General features: G+C 43.3%; 1 protein-coding gene across 1 annotated transcript in view; it reads right to left on the reverse strand.

Moving 5' to 3' along the window:
* Positions 1-27,249, reverse strand: part of LOC135894764 (ATP-dependent translocase ABCB1-like) — a 75,255-nt gene extending 48,006 nt beyond the window's left edge. Inside the window, 7 exon segments of the mRNA XM_065422861.1 lie at positions 1,290-1,467; positions 4,493-4,617; positions 5,350-5,521; positions 6,614-6,805; positions 7,000-7,027; positions 8,239-8,392; positions 27,223-27,249. Of these exon segments, the coding sequence (XP_065278933.1) occupies positions 1,290-1,467; positions 4,493-4,617; positions 5,350-5,521; positions 6,614-6,805; positions 7,000-7,027; positions 8,239-8,392; positions 27,223-27,249 (876 nt within the window).
* Between the last annotated feature and the right edge of the window lie 422 nt (positions 27,250-27,671).

Genomic DNA, 27,671 nt, shown 5'->3' on the forward strand with positions numbered 1-27,671 from the left:
GACCAGGTGCCAGATCATGCCAAAGCCCCAGACCTCACTAAATGCTTACAGATGCATAGCTGGAAGCCAGGCCAATTCACTTGTGTATTAGTATAGAGCAAAGTGATTGTTAAATGTATAAGAATGTATTTGGTGTTTAAACTTCATGAAAACTAATGGGATGCTAATGCATTGTTTTAACTAATGCATTGTTTTCACTTATCTGGATCCCATTATAATGATGTAGCGAACATTCACATAGTGTATGCTCCTGTCAGTAAATAACCCATCAAATGAGAAAAAAGTTCTTCATTTGCATTCCACAAGGCTTCAAGAGAAAAGTGTTAATTTCAAAGCAAGTGGTCATTGTGTGTGATGATCGAAGGTCAGACTCCAAATGTATTCCTCACTCTCTGCCATCAAAGGAAAAGCCCACAGGGGTATTGACCCTGTCACTCAGTTTTCTTCCCACAGAAAACAAGCTATGGATTCAGGGAAAAATCCTTCATCTCTGCACTTTTAGAATCCAAACAGGGCAGAATAAATGAATATGGAGATGGAAATTCTATGAGTTATTCTGGGTAGCCCTGAGAGACTTTTGGGAAACTGGCACATCACTACATCTCTGCTACCATTTGGAATTATAGACTGACTCATCTGTACATATATTTTATCTGTTTTAATCTCTCTAACTCTTATTACCTTTTCTTAGCTAATAAACCTTTAGTTAGTTTACTGTAGCATTGTCTACCAGCATTGTCTTTGGTATAAAATCTAGGATACCAATTGATCTGGGGTAAGTGATTAGTCTCTGGGACTGGAAGCAACCTGTATGTGGTGTGATTTTTGGTGGAAATGACCTTTTATCATGAAGTCAAGTTTGTCTGGGTGGCAAGATAGACTGGAGAGTCTGTCTGACTCCATGGTAAGACTGGTATAGTGATCCCGGAATTCACATTTGTTACTGGCTTGGGGAAATCTAATTTGTAGAACACACCACCAGTTTGGAGTGTCTGCCCTGTTTTCTGACAGCCTGCCCTCAGGTAGGCACTCATGGTCGTGAACCACTCCAGACAGTGACCAAATGAGATTTGTTATGGAACTTTGAGGTCTTAAATATGTAGATTCAACATCTCTGTTGATTTATATTAAACATATTTTGACATTTAATCTGATGGGTACTTTGTGCCCGAGTAGAAATTATGGATCTTTTTACGCGGTACTTAAACAACAAAGCATTTTCTCTAATTTATAAGACCATTTTTAAAAAGTTTGCCTCAGCTAATCGGACTATACTGTGCTGTACTTACAATTAACACACGTCCGATGTCCTAATTCTCTTTCTCCTCCACTGTGAGTTTGGTTCCGTACCAAAATGCAAGAGCAAAGGCTCCAAAGAAAATAAACTCTGCGAAACCAAAAGATGTGTAGGTGGTAATGGATTTTTTGACTCCAACTTTCCTAGCATTCTCTAGGTTAACATCATATCTGAAAACAGATGATAAATGTTAAATTTGGTATGTACCCAGAGGACATTCAGTTCCCGAGCTTCCTTTCATGCTTCCAGGGTTTTCTGCCATAAAAATCAATTATCTAGATTCCTAGATGGTGTGAATCAACACAGCTTCATTGATTTTACATCAACAGAGGATCTGGCCCAATAATTGTCAACAGTAGGTTTGCCTTCTGGTGTTATTTCACTGAATGTGGCTGCTCTGAGTGTATAATCAGGCACACAGATAAACATGATATGTTAGGGAACAGGCAACACGGCTTTTGTAAATGGAAATTGTGCTTCACCAATCTATTAAAATTCTTTGAGAGTTTCAGCAAGTGTGCACACAAGGGTGAGCCAGTTGATATAGCATACTTGGACTTTCAGAAAGCCTTTGACAAGGTCCCACACCAAAGGCTCTTAAGCAAAGACATGGGATAAGAGTGATAGGAAACAAAGGGTAGGAATAAATGGTTGGTTTTCACAGCAGGGAGAGATAAATAGCAGAGTCCCGCAAGGATCTGTAGAGACCTGTGCTGTTCACATATTCATAAATTATATGAAAAAGAAGGTGAACAATGAGGTGGCAAAAATTGCAGATGATACAAAATTATTCAACATAGTTAAGTCCAGAGCTGACTGCAAAGAGCTACAAAGGCATCTCACAAAACTGGGTGACTGGGCAACAAAATGGCAGATGAAATTCAAAGTTGATAAATGCAAAGTAATGCACATTGGAAAACAATCCCAACTATACATAAAAGATGATGGGGTCCAATTTAACTGCTACCACGTAAGAAAGATCTTGTAGACATCATGGACAATTCTCCGAAAACATTTGCTCAATGTGCAGCAGCTGTCAAAAAAGCTAACAGAATGTTAGGAACCATTAGGAAAGGGATAGCTAATAGGACAGAAAATATCATAATGCCACCGAGTAAATCCATAGTATGCTCACACCTCAAATAATGTGTGCAGTTCTGGTTGCCCCATCTGAAATAAGATATATTAGAATTAGGAAAGGTTCAGAGAAGGGCAACAAAAATTATTAGGGGTTTGGAACAACTTCCAGCTGACGAGAGATTAAAAAGACTGGTCTGTACATGTAACGTAAGAACCAGGGGTCACCTAATTAAATTAATAGGTAGTAGGTTTAAAACTTACAAAATGAAGTACTTCTTCACATAATGCAGTCAACAACTCATTGCCAGGCCAAAAGTATAACTGGGTTCAAAAAAGAATTAGATAAGCTCATGGAGGCTAGGTCCATCAATGGCTATTAGCCAAGATGGTCAGGGGTGGAACCCTATGCTGTGGATGTCCCTAAACATCTGAGTGCCAGAATCAGGGACTGGATGACGGGATGGATCACTCAAAAATTGCCCTGTTCTGTTCATTTACTCTGAAGTATCTGGCACTGGACACTGTCAGAAGACAGGATTCTGGACGAGATGGACCATTGGTCTGACCCAATATGGCCATTCTTAGGTAATATTGGAAAAACTGGCCTGAAATCAACAACATGAAATTCAATAAAGACAAGTGCAAAGTACTACACTTGGGAAGGGAAAATCAAACGCAAAAATACAAAACGGGGAATAACTGGCTAGGCAGTAGTACTGCCGAAAAGGATCTGAGAATTCAAGTACTTCACAAATTGAATATGAACCAACAATGTGATATAGTTGTGAAAAAGGATAATATTCTGGGGTGCACTCAGGGGAATATCATATTTAAGACATGGGAGGCAACTGTTCCACTTTACTTGTCTTTGGTGAGGCCTCTGCCAGAGTAGTGTATTTGTTTAGGAAAGGTGTGAACAAACTAGAGAAAGTCTAGAAGAGAGCAACAAAAATGATAAAAAGTTTAGAAAACCCGAGGAAAGGTTAAAAGAACTGGGCATGTTGGTCTTGAAAATTGAAAACTAAGCGGGGACCTGGCTAACAGTCTTCAAATATGCTAAGGGGTGTAACAAAGAGGATGGTGATCAGTTGTTCCCAATATCCACAGAAGACAGGACAAGAAATAATCAGGGTAATCTGCAGCAAGGGAGGTTTAGGTTAGATATTAGGAAAAACTGTCTAAATATTAGGATAGTTAAGTACTGGAATGTGTTACCAAGGAAGGTTGTGGAATCCCCATTATTGGAGGTGATTAAGAACTGGTTAGACAAACACCTATCAGAGATGGCCTAGGTATACTTGACCCTGCCTCAGTGCAGTGGGCTGGAATTGATGATCTCTCAAGGTCCCTTCCAGCCCTACATTTCTAGGATTCTATGAATATCAGCTCGCAAAGGTAAGAATTAGTGCTCACTCAATTGTTGAAGAAAAAGTGCTTTAGATAAAACCAAACACGTATGTACAAAAATGTCCTGACCAAAAGTGGGAAGGCCCAAAATGAATGGCACAGTTTGCGCAGTAGTGAAGGGATCCTAAAATGATGTGCAATTAATTTCTTCCACATAAACTGCACAGATATCATTGGTGCTGTTCAGATTAGATCAAGAGGAGGATTATTTGCAAAGCACTAAGCACGTACTTAACTTTAAGCATGTGGGTAGCCCCCTTGAAATCAATGACATAGGAAAGTGATAGGCAATCTTACCTAAGGTCATGATCCAGTAAAGCATGAGGTTAACTGTAAACACTGTAATCAATGATTTCAGTGGGAGTGTGCATGTGCTTAAAGTATTTGCAGAAGTGCTTTGTTGGACTGGAGCCTTAGAGAAGATTGCATTTTCTATAGCTTCAGCTTCCAAATTCAACTTCAGGTTAGTGTCAGAGGGAAATTGGGCCTTACAATGCCCCTCCATAATGTAGGTCAATTGAGTGATTGCAAATATTCATGGGTGACAGAAAACATCTCCCTCCATATGCTCATATTTATCTTCATCTGAACTTCTCAGCTGTCTGGGGGATAAACTCACAGATCATCTTTGATTTTTTTTAAAATAACCACATCACTTTCCCAAATATTATGTACAATCAATAATTAGATTAAAAAAAAAAAACTCACTTCGCTAATGCTTTCATCTCTCCATTGAAAGTAACAACTGTTCTGATAGCAGTCAAAATTTCTTCCGCCACAGCTCCTGCTCTAGCATAAGCAGTCAGCTCTTTTGTAGTGAATGATGCCAGGAACTGGAAAATTCGGAGGGTTGGGGGAAGGGAAATAGATTTCAATAAAATACTTTCAAGTGGTGTAAATTGTGTACTGATACAAGGGGTGATCAAGCAGTTAGGGAAAGAGCCTAGAATTTAGGAGACCTGGGTTCAAGTCCCCACTCCAACACAGTTTTCCTGGTCAATTTCGAGTAAGAAACTTCTCTCCGTGTTTCACTTCTCCATGTATAACATGGGAATCCCCTATCTTGCATGGTGTTGTGAGACTAAACAGAATGAAGCTTGTGTGGCACTCAGAAACTATAGTAATGGAGGCCATGTAAATAACTTAGCTATCTTAATTATAGGTCACAATCCTGTTTCTTCATCCACCATTTTCAGTGCTTGGGTGGGGAAAAGGGGGAGAGAAAACAAAATACAACCTATATATGGAAAAACTTTATACATTTTTCTGTGCATTACAAGCAATATCTACTACTGTGGTCGCAGTTGATGAATGCTGATCATCCTCTTCCCATGTGGTGAGTGGTGGTGACTGGAAGCAGTCCAGGCCTCCAAGGCATGCCAATGCCTGCCCGCTGATGCTCAGTGTAGACAGAGCTCTGCAAATATTGGGGCAGGAGCCAATGGAGTAGGAGAAAGGCTGCTCTCCATGCTCTCCAAACTTTGTGGTCATGTTGCTTTGGGGTTCACTCCCTCTCAATCTGTTTTTAGAAGTAGAATTCTTATTTGTTTTTCCCCAGCACTTACGATTGATCCAACTGCTGCTGCTGCAGAAAGGAGAGGGCTAACTGACAACATCACCAAAGTCATTTTCCACCCGTAGACGAATCCTATAACAATTCCTGTCAGAAACGTGGCAAAGAATTGTACAAATATACAGAACTTGTCTCCGATGCCTTCATGGATGGTGTTAATGTCCCTGTTAATTAAAAAAGAGATTTGTTAACTTTGATGAATGCCTCCTCCTCACACATTTTTCTGTTTTGCTGGAGAGAAGCTTGTCAGAAGTTTAACTGTTCAAATCGTTGGGTAGTAGGAATTTTGGACATGGGTACTGAACAGCAGTAATGGCTCTTTGTGGGGCTAGGAACTAGCAGATCACAACTCATTTTCTGTGATGTAACCTCTAGAAAGACTTCTGCCATTGCTACCCCAGCTCATTCACACGTGACCCAATTCATTTATGCAATATCCAAAAGGAATAATCCATACAAAAACAAAAATTCACCCCCAAAACCTTTACATTACTTTTTCCTCCAAGTTCCCCTATGTATCCTATCTTCTTCAATTTGGTTATTAGATTTTAAGATCTTTGAGCAAGGAATATCTCCATGTTGCATCCTATACAGTGACAAGCACTGTGTTAGTAAATTATTATTTGGAAAACCATTGTATGTCACACTAATTTTCTCTTGCTATTTACATATGTGGGAGCTAGGATTGGTGAAATTCAAGCCTCTCTCATTCCCTTCAGGATTCACATCTTCCAAAAACTGGGCATATCCCTCCCTGCAAAAATAAAAACTGGAGAAACTCTTCATACCCTGATCATACCTTCCTCTGAATCCCTGCACAAGGGACCTGATCCAAAGATTCCTAATGATTTTAATTGGTTTTGGATCAGGTTCAAAATGATAACACAGTGCCCATAACTATGAGTGCAGTTTCATTTCATACAATGTCAGGGTTTTCAGTATTTGTAAACTAGCTCGGCACAGCAGAGCTGTTTATCTACAGTAGTTTGCAAAATAGCTCAGAGACACTACGAAGCCAATGTCAGAGGAGTAAGATATTGCATTTCACAGGATAAGTCCTCGCAATGGAAATGTCACTGAAACTCTGAAAATGAAGTGGAAAATGATAACGAATTCCTCCCTCAGACAGCAGTAATATTTTGGGTCTTAGTTAAAAAGGTTTCCTGGAAATTCCCTGTAGCTAATTCTATCAAGGTAAACATCAGTCTTCTTTTTGGTTCATGTTCCTGGTGCATAGATAAATAGAGCCTTCTCACTCAGTCAGTCGGGTGTTCAACGTTCCAATCTGGCTGGTATCAAACCAAGCCATCTCCTGGTGAAGTATTGCGAAAAAAAACTTTTGTCGGATTCTTGCTGTCTGTCTTGCAGCTGAGATCAAAAATGTCCCGACTTGGATGGTGCTCAGTATCACTACAGCAAAGCCAATACCCGCATAGTAGTAGGCAAACCTGTAGTAAAATAATAAAAGTCCATAAGGTCAATTTCATCCTGCAAGATAAGTTAGGCACATCAGGTCACGTTGAACCCTGCTGAAGCCAATGGGATGTAATTGAGGGCCAAATTTGGCTTACAGTCTAATGGACAAAAATATATAGAAACTACACTGTGCTATTCTTATGGAAATAATTGCAGAGGTTCTTACCTGGTCATTTCAGCTTCTATATCCAAACCTGGAATTGCTGGACAAGTAGAGCTACTATTCATCACAGCTAAAAGATCAAGTGTAACAAAGAAAAATATTCAGTTTTATTAGAACAGGCATAAAACAAATCATGGCGGTTGTAGGCCATAATCTTATGGGTGTTTTGTAGGACACTACACTCCCTGCAACAGCTCTGTAGATTTATAACTTTCATGGTGACCATCATCCTTCCAGTGAAGGATCAAACAGGGCAAACTTCCGAGTCAGCTCAGAGGGTTACTGTAGAGTGATGTCACGGATTTAGCTCACTACGTCAAAGGGAACTGGTCAGATCATAGCTTCATCTGATCTGACCTTCGGATTCCAACAGTGGCCAATATCTGATTTTTCAGAAGTTGATAACTCCTCCTTCTACCTCACATAAGGCAAAATTCATCCATGCCGACACCATAAGTCCGACTTTTATGCACCACTTAGGTTCCGCCCAAGCCTCAAAACTGGGCCCAAGTGGGGTCCAAGTGGTGGCTCAGTCTTTTGCTGGCTGTCTGCAAAAAGGTAAATTTCACTAATAACGCACCTAACCAAAGATGCAAAACTGTTCAGACCTGGGAGAAATAGGAGACCCCTTGCAGGTGTCAGCACATATATTTTAGGGTAAGTTATGATTGCCCTTATCATAAGCTTAGCTCATATAGAGGCAAAATAGTATTAATAGTCCTATTTTGTTGTTTTAAAAATCCAGTCACAGAACTTGATTTGGTGACCTCCTGGGACAGTGAATTCCATGGATTAACTATAAGCTATAGAAAGTAGTACATTGTTTTACAGTTACCAAATGTACTGCTCTGTAATTTATCAAGTGTCTATATTGCTACTGTACTATACAGCAAGGTAAAAAGGAACGACTGCTCAGAATTTGGGGAAGGGATAGCTCAGTGGTTTGAGCATTGGCCTGCTAAACCCAGGGTGGTAAATTCAATCCTTGAGGGGACCACGTAGGGATCTGGGGCAAAATCAGTACTTGGTCCTGCTAGTGAAGGCAGGGGGCTGGACTCGATAACCTTTCAGGGTTCCTTCCAGTTCTATGAGATAGGTATATCTCCATATATTATATTATTTAATTCACTATGCTCTTCATGGCCTTTAACACCACAGCAGCACTCCATCCTGAACCTCTGCCAATCCAGTAAATAAGAGATCCTAACAAATATTTTCAGAAGTTGAACAAACTTTATTTACCTGAAGACAAATTTACTGCTTGGCCAATCGTCACAAATCTGTTTGTCATCTCTCCAGTGACAATGATAATAAGTGGCAGCCCTGTTCCATTTGCAACAGCTGCAATCAAACCTATTATCATCAAAATGATATCCAGCCAATCGGCATACCCAAACTACACGAAAGAAAAAGGTATTAATTGAAGATTGACAAATTCACATAATTGTGACAATATCCTCCTAAGACACATAGAATAGGATTTGTTTTTACATAGCACCATTCGCGATTTGGGTATCCCAAAACACTTTATGAAGCAATGAATTAGATACTGTGAAGGCAAACACAACACTTGGGATGCACTTTGAAAAAGCTTACACACAGTTTTAGGCCAGTTTTTATTGAGGGACTTAGGACATGTTGGCAGGATGAATCCCCTAATCTGCAGAAAAAAGAATCTATCTTACATTTTTCACAAAGTGATAACATCACCTGTGCAACTCACTGCCTCTCTGTGTGCATTCTACTACATCACATATTTACTCAGTGCATTTAAAATGTCAACAAGAACAGGTAGTTGACAAACATTTGGCTGCTGCCTACCAATAGAAACTGCTATGTAGGAGTTATCACATTTAAGAAAAACACAGCACTTGTTTCCCTGGATAATTCATGAGACATTATGCACGAATGGTAAAATTATCTCCAGTTGAGAGAGCCAGGGCAAGGCCCTACTTACCGCACATGCTTCACTTCAGTCCTTAACATGGGTGAATTTCACTCCGTCATGGTGCTAGTGCTGAAACATCGTCAAGCACTGGCAGTTAGCTGTGGGGGGAACTTTGCACAACAGGCCATGTTTTTAAAGAGGGAAGCCTGAGATCAACGCACAAAAATGGCTGTGCGGCAATACTAAGTTTTGCACAGACCTCTTTCCTCTCTTTCGAAATGCAGTATTGTGGTTGCACATTAGTCTGTCACCATAACGTAAAACAGGCAAAGAAAAGGAACAATGAGAAATATAAATCAAACCAATAAACTATGCACTAACCAATTTCAAAATGCCAACCATCTTTTCCTTTGACTTCTCATTTTTCTTTCTAAAGAGATTAATGCAAAATTAATCCAGGCCCTTTCTTGAAAGTCAGGGCAAGAAATTTAACAGAGTATTAAGATCAAGGAACCCCTACTTTTTCTTGTTCTGTAACTGGTCATTTTGCTCAGGTTTTTCATCATGTTGGAAAGCAGGATTGTCATAGCCATTCCTTGCAAATTCTGTGGAGGAGAAAGTAGGTTTTGCTTTCACAAATAGTAAGGTCTTTTAAGACAGCTTCTTATGAAGCACATTAAATCCCTTTCTGAATTATCTGAGCACCAAAACAGTTGATTTTTTAAAACAGGAAAACTACATTTTTCTCATGCTCTTGAAACAGCTCAATCACTTTCAATTTTTTCCTCCCCAAAAATCACATCCAAGCTGAGAACAAACAAACTAATTTTAAGGGAAGTCATTAAAGACTAACTTGGGCCTCAGTCTTGCAAAAACTGAGGGTATGCCTAAGTGTATGTCTACACTGGAAGTGCTACAGTGGCACAGCTGCAGCTATGCTCTCTGTAGCATATACACTTACTACAATGATGGAAGGGATTAGTGAATCCACCTGCTAGGTTGATGGAAGAGTTCTTCTGTCAACCTAATGGTGTCTACACTGGGGCTTAGGTCGGCTTAGCTATGTCTCACAAGGGCATGAATTTTTCACACCTTTGAGAAATGTAGCTAGGTGGACCTAACTTTTAGGTGTAGACCAGGCCTTTGTCTTTGCAGGATTGGGGCCTTAGAGTGGAACAGGCATCTTATTATTTGTTGGTATTTCAGTAGTACCTACAGGCCTCAACCCTACTGTGCTTTTAGAACACCTTTGTAGAGTCTTACAGGACACTATTATGTTTGTTTTGATTATATAACAAATCAAATGCAGTTAACTGGCTCCTGACTCACATAGTGGAGTATTTGCATGCTTAGGCCCCATTGCGGATGCATGTAAATAACTTTAGGCATATGAGAGGCCACATTGAAATTCAATGGGACTACTCGTGTGCATAAATGATCGCAGGATGGGAGCCTCAGTTATTGTTAAGCTAGAGTGCCACACCAGGGTCACTTAAGTTGGTAGAAAGGCCACACAGAGCTACGCCCAGCCAGTGCTGTGATTAAGTTAAAAGAGAATACATGTATTCAGTGCTAACTACGAATATTTTCTGAATGCTGTTTCCTCCACATAGATCCCCAAGAAGGGTCCGTACACGCTGGGTAAAGACACCACAGAAGAAAGCTTAATAGCCAGAGTAGCATGATTTGTGGAGGACGATGGGAGGGCTGATCAGTTTTTCCATAGAAATCCCTCATGGCTACCAGACAAGATTCAAAATGTGGCCTAGTTTCGTGGCAATGGAGTACATCCTTCCAACAACTAGCCTAACATTCAAAAGAAGAAACAACTAACCGAAAAACTTACTAGGATTAGGTGGTTCCTTTTCTGTGTAATTTATGAAATCGTCCTTCATTGTGTTATTCTGTCGTATAGTTATTAGACTTGCAGAAGTAAATCACTTTGGATAAAATCTGCATACACAAGGAAACAGCACAACCTTTCAGAGACAATAGCCATTCAAAGAGTTCACATTAAGATATATTTATGTTTCTTTATTAATTATTTGTTTCCTTTCAACAACTTTTCCTAGAGAAGAAAAAATATTTATCATTACATACTACTTTTACATCAGGGTAAATTACTTTTCTAAAGAACTATGTTCATTTTTAAAAATTAGGACAACAATGTGGCCTGCTTCCTGGGGGTACCCAGGGCTGTGGCCACCTGCCCTTAGCATGAGAAAGACTTGTCTGTGCCTGATGGGGGTCAGCTCCCCAACTCTAGTGGCCACAGGCAACACAAACACTCCCCTCTAGGCCTATGCAGGCCCTGCTGTCTCTTTACAGGTTAGCGATAGGCACATTCCAACCCCTGAGCTCTCCGAGCATCTCCCTGGAGTGTGAAGCCCCTGCTCCACTGCAAACTCACAGTATTTACAGATTTGCTGTTTGGAAAGGAACAGTACACCCCAGCTTACCAGTTCCAGATCAGATCACCTCTTTGCTTAACACACGACACTTAGATACGTTTATAGTGAAAACGAGCAAAAGTTTATTTAACAAAGTAGAGATGTAACTCCCCTTTCAGTGCTGGCTTAGTACCTGAATGCAGTGCAAACAGGAGTGGGGTACCTCACAGCTTTTGGACAGTTCCAAAGTTTCAGTCACCCTGGGCTCATTTCACTGTGCTGCTGGTAGGTGCCTGCCTCCCCCTCCTGGTATGCTAAAGGATCAAGCTACTTGGCGGTGCTTCCAGCGAGACAAGGGATAACCACACTAACGCTGTGGCTACAGCACTTGAACTCACAAATAATTCAAACTCACACAAGCAAACACATTAAAAACAATAACTATAAATTTTATGTAAGAACTTGACCAAAGAGAACTAGACAATCAGTGAAAATATTAAATGATTAAAATGATTTGAGATCAATAATGCTTTGTAATTACTAAAAGCTCTGCCAAGAGGCATGCTAGGTCACGTGATCACACACTCTCTCAATGTTCCTAAACAAAAGTGTCTCTTCCTACACCCACTCCAAGTTCTGTCTGTTCCCCATGTCTCAGTTGGGGAGACATGTTGCATGTGGAGACATGTTGCAAGCCTGTAACGAGATGCTGATAGAAACACACTTTATTATACTGGGAATTGGCAGTGCAGGTCTTGATGATCCAGGTAGATGAAAATCCTTCCGCAGACGCAATGTGCCTTCATGGTGCAAAATTACAACCCAACTGCCCATATAACTCTAAGGGCTTGGCTACACTTGCGAGTTAGAGCGCATTAAAGCAGCCACCGGTGCTCTAGCTCACTACCTGTCCACACTGGCAAGGCACGTAGAGCGCTCTGACGCCGCAGCTAGAGCGCTCCTGGTACTCCACCTTGGTGAGTGGAATAACGTTTGATGCGCCCCCGCTGGAGCGCTGCGGCGCCAGTGTGAACGGGGTGTTGCATTACTATGCTCTGATCGGCCTCCGGAAATGTCCCATAATCCCCTTAAGTCAAGTGTCCACTCTTGTCATTGTTTTGGAATCACTGCAGGAATGCAGATATGCCCTTTCAAAGCTCCGTTTCTGACAGCCGGCATGCTTATCTGCTCCGAGACAAAGCAACCATTACTGTGGAATGCTGCGTGCGAGAGAGAGGGGGAGGAAAGGGAGTCTGCTGCTGTCTGAACTTACAAGACAGCATGCTGACATGCTCTCAGCCCCCCAAAAACCCACTCTCTCTCCCCCCACATACATACAACACACTCCCTGTCACACTCCACTCCCCCCCCCCAATTTGAAAAGCACGTTGCTGTCACTTGCATGCTGGGATAGCTGCCCATAATGGACCGCTCCCAATGCTGCTGCAAATGCCGCAAATGTGGCCACGCCAGTGTGCTTGAAGCTATCAGTGTGGACAGAATGCAGCGCTTTCCCTACTGCGCTCTCCGAAGTCTGGTTTAACTCAAAGCGCTCTACATTTGCAAGTGTAGCCATGACCTAATACAGGATACCCCCTCAGGTTCCATTTCTGGCTGAGTGGTCAGGAGACTGATTCAGGCAAGCAGGTCCTTCCTAGGGATCACTGGAAATGTACTAACCACCCACTCCCTTCTGACACAGTGCTGACAGTCGTTAAAGCTTGGAACCCATGGGTTCTAAAATCCCGGATCTGGTGTGAGCTGGCTGCAGGGCAGGCAGGCTGGAAGAAGTAAATGGCAGGAGACAGGGCCGGCTCCAGGCAACCAAGCACATGCTTGGGGCGGCACCTGGTAAGGGGCGGCGGGGGGAGCGCGGCGCGGCATTCTGCGTGGGGGGGTGCTCCAGCGGCGCGGCGCTTGGCTCCGGCGGCGTGGCACTCGGCGGGGGGGGGTGGCGCGGGCGCGGCGCTGGGGGGGGGTTCCGGCGGCGCTCAGCAAGGGGCGGGGGCGGGCTCCGGGGGGGGCGGGGCGCGGCGCTTCGCGGGGCGCTCGGGGGGGGTCCCGGAGGCGCTCGGCGGGGGGGCGGGCTCCGGCAGCGCAGCGCTCGGGGGGGGCGGCGCATTTTTTTGCTGCTTGGGGCAGCAAAAAAGTTAGCCTGTCTCTCCTGCCAGGGCCAGCTCTATCTCCTAAGGTTGCTGGCAGGTGGCGACAGGAGGATTGTCCCCTCCTGGGGCTTTTCTGCAGGCTGGAGTTACAAGTTAGGCCAGTTGCTGGGCCTGGAAATGCTGTGCTGGCAGACTGCAGGCAGCCCTGCTCTCCCCTCCGCTTCCCAACTGGTCTCTCCCACATGGTGGGAAAAGCTGAGCTATTCATAGACTTCCTCCTGCTTTCCCAGGCCTCCAGGGCTCCCAGGGTGATTTAAAGGGCCAGGAGCTCCCAGCCGCCCACCGCTACCGCCCTGGGCCCTTTAAATCAACGCCCGAGCCCCGCGGTCGGAGCCCTGGGGTAGCGGCAGTGGGGCTCTGGCAGTGATTTAAAGGGCCAGGGGCTGCCGGCCGCAGCGGAGCCCCGGGCCCTTTAAATCACTGATGGAGCCCCGGGGGATCCCAGCTGCTGCCGCTACCCCAGGGCTCGAGGCTCTGGCGGAGATTTAAAGGGCCCGGGGCTCTGTTGCGGTAGCGGTGGCAGAGGCGGTGGATGTAGTGTATTAAAGTGCTCTCCATAGTAGTGTGCTACTTACGGTGTACTGAGCATGCTCAGTACATCTGCTGAAGCCACTGCCCTTCACCCTGCCCTTATTAGCCGTAAGATTCTGCGGTTTGCTTTTGACGGGTTAAAAAGTGGCAAAGGGTCTTTGGAGGAGGGGGGTGGCCAGGGTGTGAGAAGGGGGTGGAAATTTACTGGTCGGGGGGTCAAGCAGCTGGATGCAGCATTAGGAGAGGGGCTAAAGGGAAAATCAAGGCTGAGGGGAGGATCAGGTGTTAAGCTCGGGGTGAGGTGCTGGCAGAGGGTGACAGAGGGCAAAACCCGGCACAGGCAGGGGCACAGGGGTAACAGTTACCCCAGTGGCATTGAGACACCCGTGTTTGCAAAAATGGTGGGGGGCAAAGGGGCTTTTTTTTATTTCCCCTCTCACAGAAAGCACCTCTCAGCATCGGCTTCCCAGGGCTGGGTTCTTAAAGGCACAGGCATCCCAATGCCTAGTCAATGCAACTCCTCTTTGTCTGATCTAACCTACTGAGGCTATGTCTACACTACAAAGTTCAAAGCGCTGCTGCGGGTGCCAGTGCTCCTGGTAATCCACCTCGATGAGGGGATTAGCTCTGAGCACTGGGAGCCGAGCCTGTCCACACTAGCGCTTTAAAGCACTCAAACTTGCTGTGATGGGGGGGGGGGGTGATTTTTCACACCCCTGAGCCAGCAAGTTAGAGCACTTTAACTTGCCAGTGTAGTATCAGATTGCATAGAGCAGTGTTTCCCAAACTTGGGAAGCCGCTTGTGTAGGGAAAGCCCCTGGAGCAAACCGCAGCCAGTGAGAGCCGCCATCGGCCGAACCTGCGGATGGGGCAGATAAACAAACCGGCTCAGCCCGCCAGGGGTTTTCCCTACACAAGTGGCGTCCCAAGTTTGGGAAACACTGGTATAGAGTCTCCTAGCAGTTGTCTTATCTGTTGCTGCGATTCCCTGAATTCCCTGAATTTTCAAATTTAATTTTTTCTTCTCATTTTAGAGCGGACTGAATTTTTGGCCTAGTGTCAAAAGTTTGTTTTGAGTCAATCCACCAATGGGGATTGCATTTTTGCAACTGTTATTTTGCCTCTCAGTCTAGCCCTTAGTGTTTTTCCGCATGCCACTGTGTACAACTTGATTCTCAAATATTCAATAAAGGCAGTATATTATCTCCTATAAGGTCTTTCTCCCTGGAAAAAAAATCTATTTTAATTACTGCCATCGTGGGTCAGACAAATAGTCCGCCTAATTTGGTATCCTGTCTTGTGACAGTGGCCAATGCCAGGTGCTAATTTGGGAATGATCAGACGAGGCAATGACTCAGTGAACCATCCCATTGTCCACTCCCAGCATGAGTTATACACCCTTGAGTCAAGAACTTTTAATAAATAAATCATTTTTTTATGTGCTTCTTTGTTCTTGAGCCTGTAGGGTGCAGTAAGGCCAGTTCCAATGCCTTGAACCTAAACACCTGAATGAATCTTAGTCTACCCTCATACAGTTCCTGTTACCTCTCCCAAACATTTAATATACCTAAGGCCATATCTACACTTTAAATGTGTAGTAACTCAACTTATGTCAGCATAGAGTCACTACGTCACTTGTGTGCATGCCTCCTGGACTCCTTGTCTCAGCAGTCAGGGTACTCACCAGAAGCACTTGTACAGAGTCAGAGTGAGGTGCACCATGAATAGATATCCCCTGTATTTTGGGAAGCTTTGTTTTGGCAGTGTATGCTGGGTACCAAACAGGTCAGACAGGGGTGGTTGTGGCCATGGGATCCAACTTCTTATAATGCATTGTTAACCATCCACTAATTTTATATGTATCCCATACATAAATGTATACATAATGTTTACACCTTTTTTTCTAAACCCACTAAGCTGCCTGGCCCTCCTCACTGTCTGCCATCTCACACAGAATCATGGAACTTGCATGGCTCTGCACTATTGTCATGAGCGTTTGCACCCAAAGGTGCATGCTCCTTTATTGTTTGCAGATCAGCAAACATACATGTGGGGTGTGACATTATACTCTACATTCTTTATGAAAATATGCTTATGATATGGATATGACATAGCTAAAATACACTTTATGCAAGACGTCTGATGTGGGGTATCATTGCAAAATGGAAGACCTATTGACTGTGTTTATCCAACCTGTATGCATGTAACATTTGTCTCTGTATTTCAAAAGTTGTCTCTGTATTTCAAATGAAGTAAAAATCTTAAGTGAATCTGAATGTTCCATAGAATCTCTATGGATAGTAATTTCATGCTCTAATAAGAATATAACATGAGGGATCTATTATCAACCACCTGACCAGGACAGTGATAGTGACGATGAAATGCTGAGGGAGATTAGAGAGGCGATCAAAATTAAGAACTCAATAATAATGGGGGGGTTTCAATTATTCCCATATTGACTGGGAACATGTCACCTCAGGACGAAATGCAGAAACAACATTTCTCGATACTTTAAAGGACTGCTTCTTGGAGCAGGTGGTACAGGAACGCACAAGAGGAGAGGCAATTCTCGATTTAGTCCTGAGTGGAGCGCAGGATATGGTCCAAGACGTAACAATAACAGGTCCGCTTCAAATAGTGACCATAATATAATAACTTTTAACATTCCTGTGGTGGGAAGAACACCTCAACAGCCCACCACTGTGGCATTTAATTTCAGAAAGGGGAACTATGCAAAAATGAGGGGGTTAGTTAAACAGAAATTAAAAGGTACAGTGACTAGAGTGAAATCCCTGCAAGCTGCATGGACACTTTTCAAAAGAGACCATAACAGAGGCCCAACTGAAATGTATACCCCAAATTAAAAAACACAGTAAAAGAACTAAAAAAGAGCCACCATGGCTTAACAACCATATAAAAGAAGCAGTGAGAGATTAAAAAAAGCATCTTTTAAAAAGTGGAAGTCAATTCTAGTGAGGTAAATAGAAAGGAGCATAAACACTGCCAAATTAAGTGTAAAAATGTAATAAGAAAAGCCAAAAAGAAGTTTGAAGAACAGCTAGCCAAAAACTCAAAAGGTAATAACAAAATGTTTTTTAAGTACATCAGAAGCAGGAAGACTGCTAAACAACCAATGGGGCCCCTAGACGATCGAGATACAAAAGGAGCACTTAAAGACGATAAAGTAATTGCGGAGAAACTAAACGTATTCTTTGCTTCAGTCTTCACGGCTGAGGATGTTAGGGAGATTCCCAAACCTGAGCTGGCTTTTGTAGGTGACAAATCTGAGAAATTGTCACAGACTGAGGTGTCACTAGAGGAGGTTTTGGAATTAATTGATAAACTTAACAATAACAAGTCACTGGGACCAGATGGCATTGACCCAGGAGTTCTGAAAGAACTTAAATGTGAAATTGCAGAACTACTAACTGTGGTTTGTAACCTGTCCTTTAAATCAGCTTCTGTACCCAATGAGTGGAAGATAGCTAATGTAATGCCAATATTTAAAAGGAGGTGATCCTGGCAATTCTAACATCAGTACTGGGCAAATTAGTTGAAACAATCGTAAAGAATAAAATTGTCAGACACATAGAAGAACATAAATTGTTGGGCAAAAGTCAACATGGTTTCTGTAAAGGGAAATCATGTCTTACTAATCTATTAGAGTTCTTTGAAGTGGTCAACAAATATGTGGACAAGGGGGATCCAGTGGACATAGTGTACTTAGATTTCCAGAAAGCCTTTGACAAGGTCCCTCACCAAAGGCTCTTATGTAAATTAAGTTGCAAGGGATAACAGGGAAGATCCTTTCAAGGATTGAGAACTAGTTAAAAGACAGGGAACAAAGGGTAGGAATAAATGGTAAATTTTCAGAATGGAGAGGGATAACTAGTGGTGTTCCCCAAGGATCAGTGCTAGGACCAATCCTATTCAACTTATTCATAAATGATCTGGAGACAGGGGTAAAAACTGAGGTGGCAAAGTTTGCAGATGATACTAAACTGCTCAAAATAGTTAAGACCAAAGCAAACTGTGAAGAACTTCAAAAAGATCTCACAAAACTAAGTGATTGGGCAACAAAATGGCAAATGAAATTTAATGTGGATAAAAGTAAAGTAATGCACATTGGGAAAAATAATTCCAACTATACATACAATATGATGGGGGCCAATTTAGCTACAACTAATCAGGAAAAAGATCTTGGAGCCATCGTGGATAGTTCTCTGAAGACGGCCACGCAGTGTGCAGCGGCGGTCAAAAAAAGCAAACAGGATGTTAGGAATCATTAAAAAGGGGATAAAGAATAAGACGGAGAATATCTTATTGCCCTTGTATAAATCCATGGTATGCCACATCTTGAATACTGCGTACAGATGTGGTCTTCTCATCTCAAAAAAGATATACTGGCATTAGAAAAGGTTCAGAGAAGGGCAACTAAAATAATTAGGGGTTTGGAATGGATCCCATATGAGGAGAGATTAAAGAGGCTAGGACTTTTCAGCTTGGAAAAGAGGAGACTAAGGGGGCATATGATAGAGGTATATAAAATCATGAGTGATGTGGAGAAAGTGAATAAGGAAAAGTTATTTACTTGTTCCCATAATATAAGAACGAGGGGCCACCAAATGAAATTAATGGGCAGCAGGTTTAAAACGAATAAAAGGAAGTTCTTCTTCACACAGTGCACAGTCAACTTGTGGAACTCCTTGCCTGAGGAGGTTGTGAAGGCTAGGACTATAACAGGGTTTAAAAGAGAACTGGATAAATTCATCGTGGTTAAGTCCATTGATGGCTATTAGCCAGGATGGATAAGGAACGGTGTCCCTAGCCTCTGTTTGTCAGAGGGTGGTGATGGATGGCATGAGAGATATCACTTGATCATTACCTGTTAGGTTCACTCCCTCTGGGGCATCTGGCATTGGCCACTGTCGGTAGACAGATTACTGGGCTGGATGGACCTTTGGTCTGACCCAGTATGGCCATTCTTATGCTCTGTTAGATGAGGCCAGACAATGTTAGTGGCTTATTGAAGGAATGCACAAACACATAAAGATCACCCCAGGAACTGTGTGCAATAGGAACCTCTGAATGATAGTGCTATACAAAGGCCATCGGATGTTGCTAACTGCTACAGAGAGCAGTCTCACGTACCTACGGTGTGAGAAACTGCTATCTGTCGGAATTAGCTTCATCAGATTGCAGTGTTACAGGTCTCCCATGACCGTCTCATAAACAAACTATGGAAATGCAACCTAGATGGAGCTAAAATAAATGGGTGCAAAACTAGTTGGAAAACAGTTCCGACAGTAGTTATCAGTGATTCACAGGCTGAAAGGGCTGAGTCAGGCTGAAAGGGCATAACAAATGGGTCTCTCTAAGGATCAGTTCTGGATAAGTTTCTATTCAAAATCTGAATCAGTGATTGAGATAATGGCATAGAGAGTACAATTATTAAGTTTGTGAATGATAACAAGCTGCACACATACTAAATGGGAAATGACTTCCTAGGAAGGACGACTGCAGAAAGAGGTCTGGGGGTCACAGTGGACCACAAGCTGGATATGAGTACTGTGGAAAGGGATCTATTCCAAAAAACAGAACATCACTCTGGGATATCCACTCTACTCTGCGCTGATTAGGTCTCAACTGTAGTAAAAATTGGAGAGAGTCCAGAGAAGGGAGAAAAAATAAGGTCTAGAAAACCTGACCTATGAGGGAAGTAGCATCTTTTTACAAAAGCTGTTTCTTACAATCTATAAGTATAAATAACAGCTATAGATAGCACATTTCTACACTTAGCAATTTCACATATACTACAGTGCAAGAAACTGCTACCTGTAGGCATTTGCTACATCGGGTAGCAGTTTACTACAATAGCAGTTTCTTATAATCCATTACCTATCGGTAACTGCTACCAGTAACACAGTCCTACCCAGAGCAGTTTAATACACTACACCTGTCTGGTCCCGGACAGGATCGGACCCGCTTACTTTCACCTCCGCCCCCCGCAGTGGCCACGATCCCTTTGCTTTCAGTCCCAGCGGCCAGGGCTCCCTTGGTGCACGTCACTCCGGGCTGCCATTGGCCATGAAGCGCGCAGCCCCCAGAGACGCGGCCCCGATCCTGCCGGGGAAGGTGCCCTGCTGCCCGCGTGCGGCGGCCGGGGAGCGCCGCTGAGCCCCCGTGGGAGGAGAGCGAGTAGCGGGGAGGGGCTGGGCGAGGGGTTTGCTCGGACACGCCGCTGGCGCCAGAGCGGCTGGAGCTTCCCCATCGCACAGCCCTGGGCCGACCCCAGGCGGCCTCCTGCCCGGGGCGGGGGGGTGTGACTGTGGAGGCAGCTAGGTAAAGCCTGTCTCGGGGATGGGAGAGATTCCTCAGCCGGAGACTGTCCCCGTCCCAGCGGTTCTGAGCCTCACCTGCCCGCTGCTCCCAGAGCGGGTGTGACTGCGGAGTGCCCACACCTGCCTTCACTCCCTAACCAAGGCAGACTCCCCGGGGTGGTGTGTCCCAGACGCTGCTCTTCCTAAACCTCAGTGCCCGCTTTACCCTGCCCCTTATAAACAGCAGGCTGCTTCCCGCCGCCCAGTTTTCAGCTACCTTGTTTCCCTTCCTCCACGTACCGAAGGATCAGGTTTCAAGGTAATGCTCTGGGGCCCCCTTTCCACATCTCCTATCAGTGATTCCTTCCCCACAGTTACCCCCCGCCCAAAAGAAGAAAACCATTTCTGGTGAAGACATGCCGCTGCGTGGACCAGAAATGGGTAAAAGGACTAAAGCCTCCAATTGTGGTTCTTTCCTGCTTAAATGAGTTTAAATGTCTCCTAAAAAGTTCAGAGAGTTGATTCAGAAAAACACCCCAAAGCTCAGATTCTTCACCACACTTGTAGGGACGTCTATCAGTTACTAAGGGAAAACTTATGCAGACCTTACAGTACCCTGTGGCTCCCCACCCCTTTCCACTGTGCAAAAACAAAATCCCATAATTATCTTCCCCTCCATCTGGGTGCTGATATCATCCTCATCATGCTGGAATCTGAGCGCCCAAGGTTTTTGGAAAGTCAGGGAAACCAGTGGTAGTTTTGCCTGATTATGGTGTTCAGGCCTGGGCCCTGGGTGATGATTCCTCTTTTCATTCCCCCCCACAAGGTTCAGGGTAAAATGATACAATTCCCTTTGAAAGAAAAGGCAACATTTCCCATCGCTTTCTTCACCTCCCCCCCCCCCCCATTACCTTTTACTTTCCAGCTAGACTTCAATGTTGCTCAAAACCCTACACCTCAAGTCTGTTTATTTCTAGGGCCCCACGCTCTCATTACCATTACATTATTTTTTTAAGCTAGGCATTGTACAAAACACATTGTGACAGGGACTGACTCTTCCTAAGAGTTTATTAACTCCTTGGCTTCCATAGCTCAGATGTCTGTAGCTTAGCAGGGGGGAAAGGTGAGAAGCACAAATACATGATTGTCCCAAGCCCCAAACTGTGTTATTCCCAATGGAGTCAATGGAATTTTTGTCATTTCAGTGGGAACAGGAACAACTCCTGCATCCACACTAGGAGCGTTTTGCCGGTGTAGTATACTGGGATAGCTTTACTGGCAAAGACTTTTCAAGAGTAGACCTGGCCATCGGTTTAGCTGTGCTCATGGTTGAGCTCAGATACCATAGCAATGAATGCCATATAAGAATATAAGCAGAATTAAATAGGAAAGATTCTGCAATATTAGGCAGAGACTTAGCTTAATATTTGCTTTGTTTTTGATACTTAAATGGCAACTTAACCCCCCCCCTTTTTTTTTTTGCTTTTACACTCCCCCTTTGTGCTTTTTTTAGCATAACTAACATTTTTAAATTTTTAATTGCATTAAGCTTTGTATTTTTGTTTTTAGCTTAGGAGTATTAGAATTAGCCTTATAAGTTAACTGGATATAACAATAATGCATGATTAGTATTGTGGCAAAGTTCCTCCTCTACCTTGGTGGGTCCCGCACTTATTGGCGGATTTGCTCGCTCCACAGATTCACCCTGTGCGTCAGGAAACAGTTCAGAAACCTTCCCCTCTGGTAGAAGCTATAGTCCAGGTCAATTCCTCCTGTGTTTGATCAGGAGTTGGGAGGTATGGGGGGAACCCGGGCCCGCCCTCTACTCCAGGTTCCAGCCCAGGGCCCTGCGGACTGCAGCTGTTTAGAGTGCCTCCTGGTACGGTTGCACGACACCTACAACTCCCTGGGCTATTTCCCCATGGCCTCCTCCCAACACCTTCTTTGTCCTCACCACCGGACCTTCCTCCTGATGTCTGATAACGCTTGTACTTCTCAGTACGCCTACTCACTCTCAGCTTCTTGCACTCCTCTTGCTCCCCGGTCCTCTCACTCTCACACATTTCCACTCCTTTTGGTTTGACTGGAGTGAGCCCTTTTATAGCATCAGAGGGGCCTTAATTAGAGTCAGGTGCTTAACTGCCTCACCTGACTCTTAGCAGGTTAATTGGAGTCAGGTGGTCTATTAGCCTGGAGCAGCCCCTGCTCTGGTCACTCAGGGAACAGAAAACTACTTATCCAGTGGCCAGTATATCTCCTTTCTGCCACTCTGCTGTTCCCAACTGCTCTGGGTCTATCACAGTATGAACATGAAAGGCATTTTTGTTATTACATTTATTACAACAACAATAACATATTTTTAGACTAAATAAAAGCAATATACCCATTAATGTTTTTATTGTAATAATATGCTGGGGTTGTTTTACTGTCTTAGTTATATAGCACATTACATTATAATTAGTACATAAAGTAAACACTTTATAGGCTGTATGAAAAGCATGTTTTTTAATTTAATATATATTTTGAAGCACATGGATTTAACCCTACAAGTTAGAAATTTTTTGAACCTTTGGTAGGAGTAAGCGCAAATTTTGAAATTGGTTGGATATTAAAGTGGTTCAATTAAAAGAATTTGATACCTAAGGTTTGATTGTAGGACTTGTTTGCAGGCCAATAAATAATGTGATTTTTTGCGGTTATGGTGAAATTTTTTAGATATTATGCTGAATTATTTAATTTTACAAGCATTTTTTTTATGGGCTTGGCAGGATTTGGTATGTGGGAGTCTACACCTCTCCTATCGGCCCATATGCTTGGAAGGAAGGAGCACTGCGAGTACTTGCACATTTATTTTGAAAATTTTTAAGTATGTTTTTATGGCCACAAATTAGATGGCATTTTTGAAGCTCTAGTCAGGGCAGTGGGCCACGCTTGATGCTTGAGATTATTTTGAATGGCCATTAGTTGGTCATTTAGGAAATTTTGAATTTTTGAACATGCTAGATTTTATTGCAATTTTTTTTTGCCTTAGTGATTTTTAATATTATTTTTGTTAACAGCTTTTGGGTTATTAAACTAAGGGCAGAAATAACATGTAATTTACCAACTGTAGCTTGCACTTGGGTTAGCTGTCCTTTAGTAATAAGACCAGTGGCTTTTTTTAGTTGCTTTAATTTTTTATTATGTTGTTGGCCCTTAAGAATATTTCAAATTGCTGCTGCACTATTTGCACCATTTTATACGTGGTTAGCTAAGTCTTTTTTTTTTTTTTTAGAGGAGACCTGGGCTTTTTGCTGTGCTAGCCAAATAGCAGCCCCTTTGAGCAATTTAGATAAATGAAAGTGATTTGAAAGCTGGATAGGGGCAGGGTAAATTTTACAGTTTTTAATGTGGCATTAATTATTGTTATTTGATATTTTAGTATATTTTTGGGGGGGATAGCATTATATTATATTTATTGTTTAAATATTTGTAGGTACTTTTGAGAGGCATTAACATTAATAGCATAGGAAGGAGTATTTTGTAATATGGTACAGGTTAAATTATTAGTTACTGGGATTATTTTAGTACATGTACAATTTTTAGTAGCAGAACATACTCTTTGAGTATGAGTTTGATTATTTATTAATTGGGTAACCAAAACAATAAGGACTTTTTTAATATACTATACACTTTTTGTTTGGCCATTCTATTAACCCCATTATAAAACTTTAATTTTAAATTTTTGAAGCTTATTTGTAGTGATGTTATATATTTTTATTTGTTTTGATTAGTTTTTTTTTCTTTTTAATTGTTTGCTTATATGGGATATTTTGAACTTTAAAAATAATTTTTGTAAACAATATTTAAATAAATTACCAAAGTGTGAAGGCTTTGGCCATTGGGTTTTATTAGATATATGGCATTGTTTGTATTTGGATGTATTACAGGGGTAATAGTGTAATGGAGGAGATGGCGGGGGTAGTGGCAACAAGGTGCCTTTGGTATTTGTTATTTAAAATTTAATTAGGGAGGGCAATACATGCTGAAGGTACTTATTTAAAAACACAGGGCGCAGCCTGTAGAATAAACCCCAACATTTAATTAATACCACATTCCTAAGCATGGGTTTTACAAGGGTTTTTTTTTGCCAGTGTATAATTTTTTGGTTTTTTTTTAATTAGGGTTAGTTAATAATATTTTTCGGAGTTAGGAATATTTGGACTTTGGCAATTTTAGCGGAGCTAGTATTTTTTTTTTTTTTTTAAGCAATTGTGGCTTAGCATTATACAGGGGAGAGGTTACCAGCACATTGCCCTGTAGTGCTTTGGCTTTTGTAGCAAATACTGAATTCAGGTTAGCATTGCCAGTGGACAAGGGAGAGGTTACTAGCACATTACCTTGTTTTTCTCTTTTGCTATTTAGGAGGAAAAGAAATACTAGAAGGAGAGACCGGCTGATTAATAGTAGGAGTGGAATTATTTTGAGGAGGGTTTTTTTTTTTTTTGCAGTGAGAAACATGGGTCCAGACAGTTAGTTTTTGGCCCTTTACAGTGGTGTTGGTAGTTAGCAGGACTTGGTAAGGGCCTTTTTAGCGTGGAGCCAAAGCAGTTTTTTGTTGGTGGACCTTTACATAGATCCAATTTTTTGGTTTCAAGGAGTGGCAGGGCTGCTAGGGTTTTTGGGTAGCGCTTTTTTTATTTCTGAGCAGGGCCAGCTCTGGCTTTTTTGCCGCCCCAGGCAAAAAAGCCTCCGCCGCGCCCCCCCCCCCCCCCCGCGGGGAGGGGGGGGCGGCCGGAGCCCGGCAGGGGGGCGGCGAGCCCCGGCGGGGGCTCCGCTCTCCCGCCGGGGGGAGGGCGGCCGGAGCCCCGGGGCGAGGGTGGCGAGCCCCGCGGCCGGGGGGAGGGCGCCGGAGGGGAGGGCGGCCGGAGCCCTGGGAGGAGGGCGGCGAGCCCCGGCTGGGGCTCGGCTCTCCCCCCGGTGGCCAGAGCGCAGGGCAGCCGGGGGGAGGGCGCCGGGGGGAGGGCGGCCAGAGCGCCGGGGGGAGGGCGGCCAGAGCGCCGGGGGGAGGGCGGCGAGCCCGGCTGTGGCCCCGGCTCTCCCCGGCGGCCCGAGCGCCGCGCCGCCCCCCTCCAGGTGCCGCCCCAAGCACCAGCTTGGTTGCCTGGTGCCTGGAGCCAGCCCTGTTTCTGAGAAAAGAAACCTAACACATTTTATTAATGCTTGGCAGTGTTTTGCAGATTTTACAGCTGCTTGGGCATATTTAAGTCCCCCCCCCCTTTTTTTTTGTTAGCCAATTTTTAGCTGTGAGCAGCGTCTTTGAACAGGGCCAGCATTTTATTTTTGGACTAAGCTTGCTAGCTATGTTTTTTTTGTTTTTTGTTTTTTTGTTTGTTTGGTTTTGGGGGGGAAGCTTTTTGTTTGTTTGGGCGGGGTTTGGCTTTTTTTAATTTATAGGAAATTTTTACTATGATGCATCGGGTTTTTTTCTCTCCCTTTTTTTTTTTTTAACCTGAGGGCATCATCACAACGCCTTTGTGCGGACTGAACACACTTGTGTGCTTTTTTGAGGGCGTTACCACCCCTCAACTCAATAGGTCTGACCTAAGCCACACATTGGCTTACCCTGGGGCAACAACACATTTCCCAGTCCCGCATACGCATATTACTGACCTTACATGGGGCAACCAATTCCCCAACACTGTTCTGCGTCTGATCTTGTTGCATAAATAAAAGGTCGCATGGCATGAGCCCAAAGGGACAGATGGCCCCAGTCAGTCCTCCTCCGACACCCCAGCAGAGATTTCAAAAGGTCTCTTGACGCCTGGGGTTCGAAGGGGAACGGTCCGTAGTAGTGGTCACTGCCTCAGCCGGGCGTAGCCATCCGAGTCACACGGCACCAAATATTGTGGAAGAAACAAACTTTACTTTTAGGTTGGAAGCAATAAAATTACAGACAGCTTTATTTAGGACATGCAATTGCAAGGGAAGAACACAGCTGACAGAGAGCATCTTTGCCTTAGTTTTTTTAAAGTACAAGCAATATTACACAAGCATTTATACATTTTAGTGGCATGCATTAATTTAAAACATTTGCAGTTTGTTTATGTTATGTTTTGCTTTTTTTTAATTTTTGTTTTTAATTATTGCTATTTTAAGGCTGGGTCACACTGACTATTTTGCTGTTTTTATTTGCTTTTGATGTGAGCCCTGCTTTTACAGGCTCCGCAATATTAGGCTAAGACTTAGCTTAACAGATGCTTTGTTTTTGATACTTAAATGGCAACTTAAACCTTTTTTTTTTTTTTTTTTTGCTTTTACACTGTCATGATCCACAACACTATAGTTTACAATCGTGTCTCTGTAGTATTTTGGGCCATTACTGTAGAATACTGTAGACTGTTTTGTTTATGATTTAAGGAAGGTGTGCGCTTTGGAAGGAAGAATGCCATTTCCCTTTTTAGGTGTTCTATTTTATCAAACCACTCAATTAATTTTAAAAATCATCTTTGGTTAGAAATAGACAATCTTCAGGCCCAAATGTCAGACTTTGAGGCCAGAAACGACAACCAGATCATCTAGTCTGACCTGCTGTATATCACAGGCCACCAACACCCAGGCATTAAACCCAACAACTGAAATTAGACCAAAGTATTAAATCCCTCAGGAGATTAAACTGTCACAGGCAGAGAATAGGAGGCGCGGAGGTGCACCAGGCATGGCAAGGAATTGAGTTAATAAGATATACCCTGATGATTCTAACACAAGAACTGCACCACATGCTGCAGAGGAAGGCAACCCCCTCCCACCCCCAGCTCACTGCCAATCTGACCTGGGGAAGATGCCTTCCCAACTCCACATATGGTGGTCAGTTAGATCCTGAGCATGTGAGCAAGAGCCAGCTGGCTAAGCACATCAGAAAATTCTCAGTAACACCTGAGAGCTGGGCTTACCTCATCCAGTGTCCCATCTCCAGCCATCGCCATCTGTGATGCTTTAGAGGAAGGAGATAAACACCAGAATACAATGCGGGGCTGGAGAAAATCCCTGCAGGTGACCAGCTGAAGCCCTTAAGCATGATATTTTAGGAACATAAAATATGAACCAGAAGGGATGCTCAGGGCTGTGAAGCCAGCTCCCCTAACCAACCACATCATACAATCCCACTCATAAATTTGTCCAGCTCTCTCTTAAAATTAAGTTGCTTGTCCCAACAACTCCTATTGTGAGACTGTTCCAGAACTTCATTGTATTTGATTGCCCTTCTAAGAGGCAGCTGCTAATGGGAAGGTCCTAATCACTACAGTGCAGCACCAGTCAAGTTGAGTTAACTAGCATCAGCCCTAACTGGCTAGACTGGAGGGTGGTATCTGCTTAAAGGAAATACTGGTTACAGCTGGAC

The sequence above is a fragment of the Emys orbicularis genome (genome assembly GCF_028017835.1).
Source record: "Emys orbicularis isolate rEmyOrb1 chromosome 2 unlocalized genomic scaffold, rEmyOrb1.hap1 SUPER_2_unloc_1, whole genome shotgun sequence".
Classification (NCBI taxonomy): Eukaryota; Metazoa; Chordata; order Testudines; family Emydidae; genus Emys; species Emys orbicularis.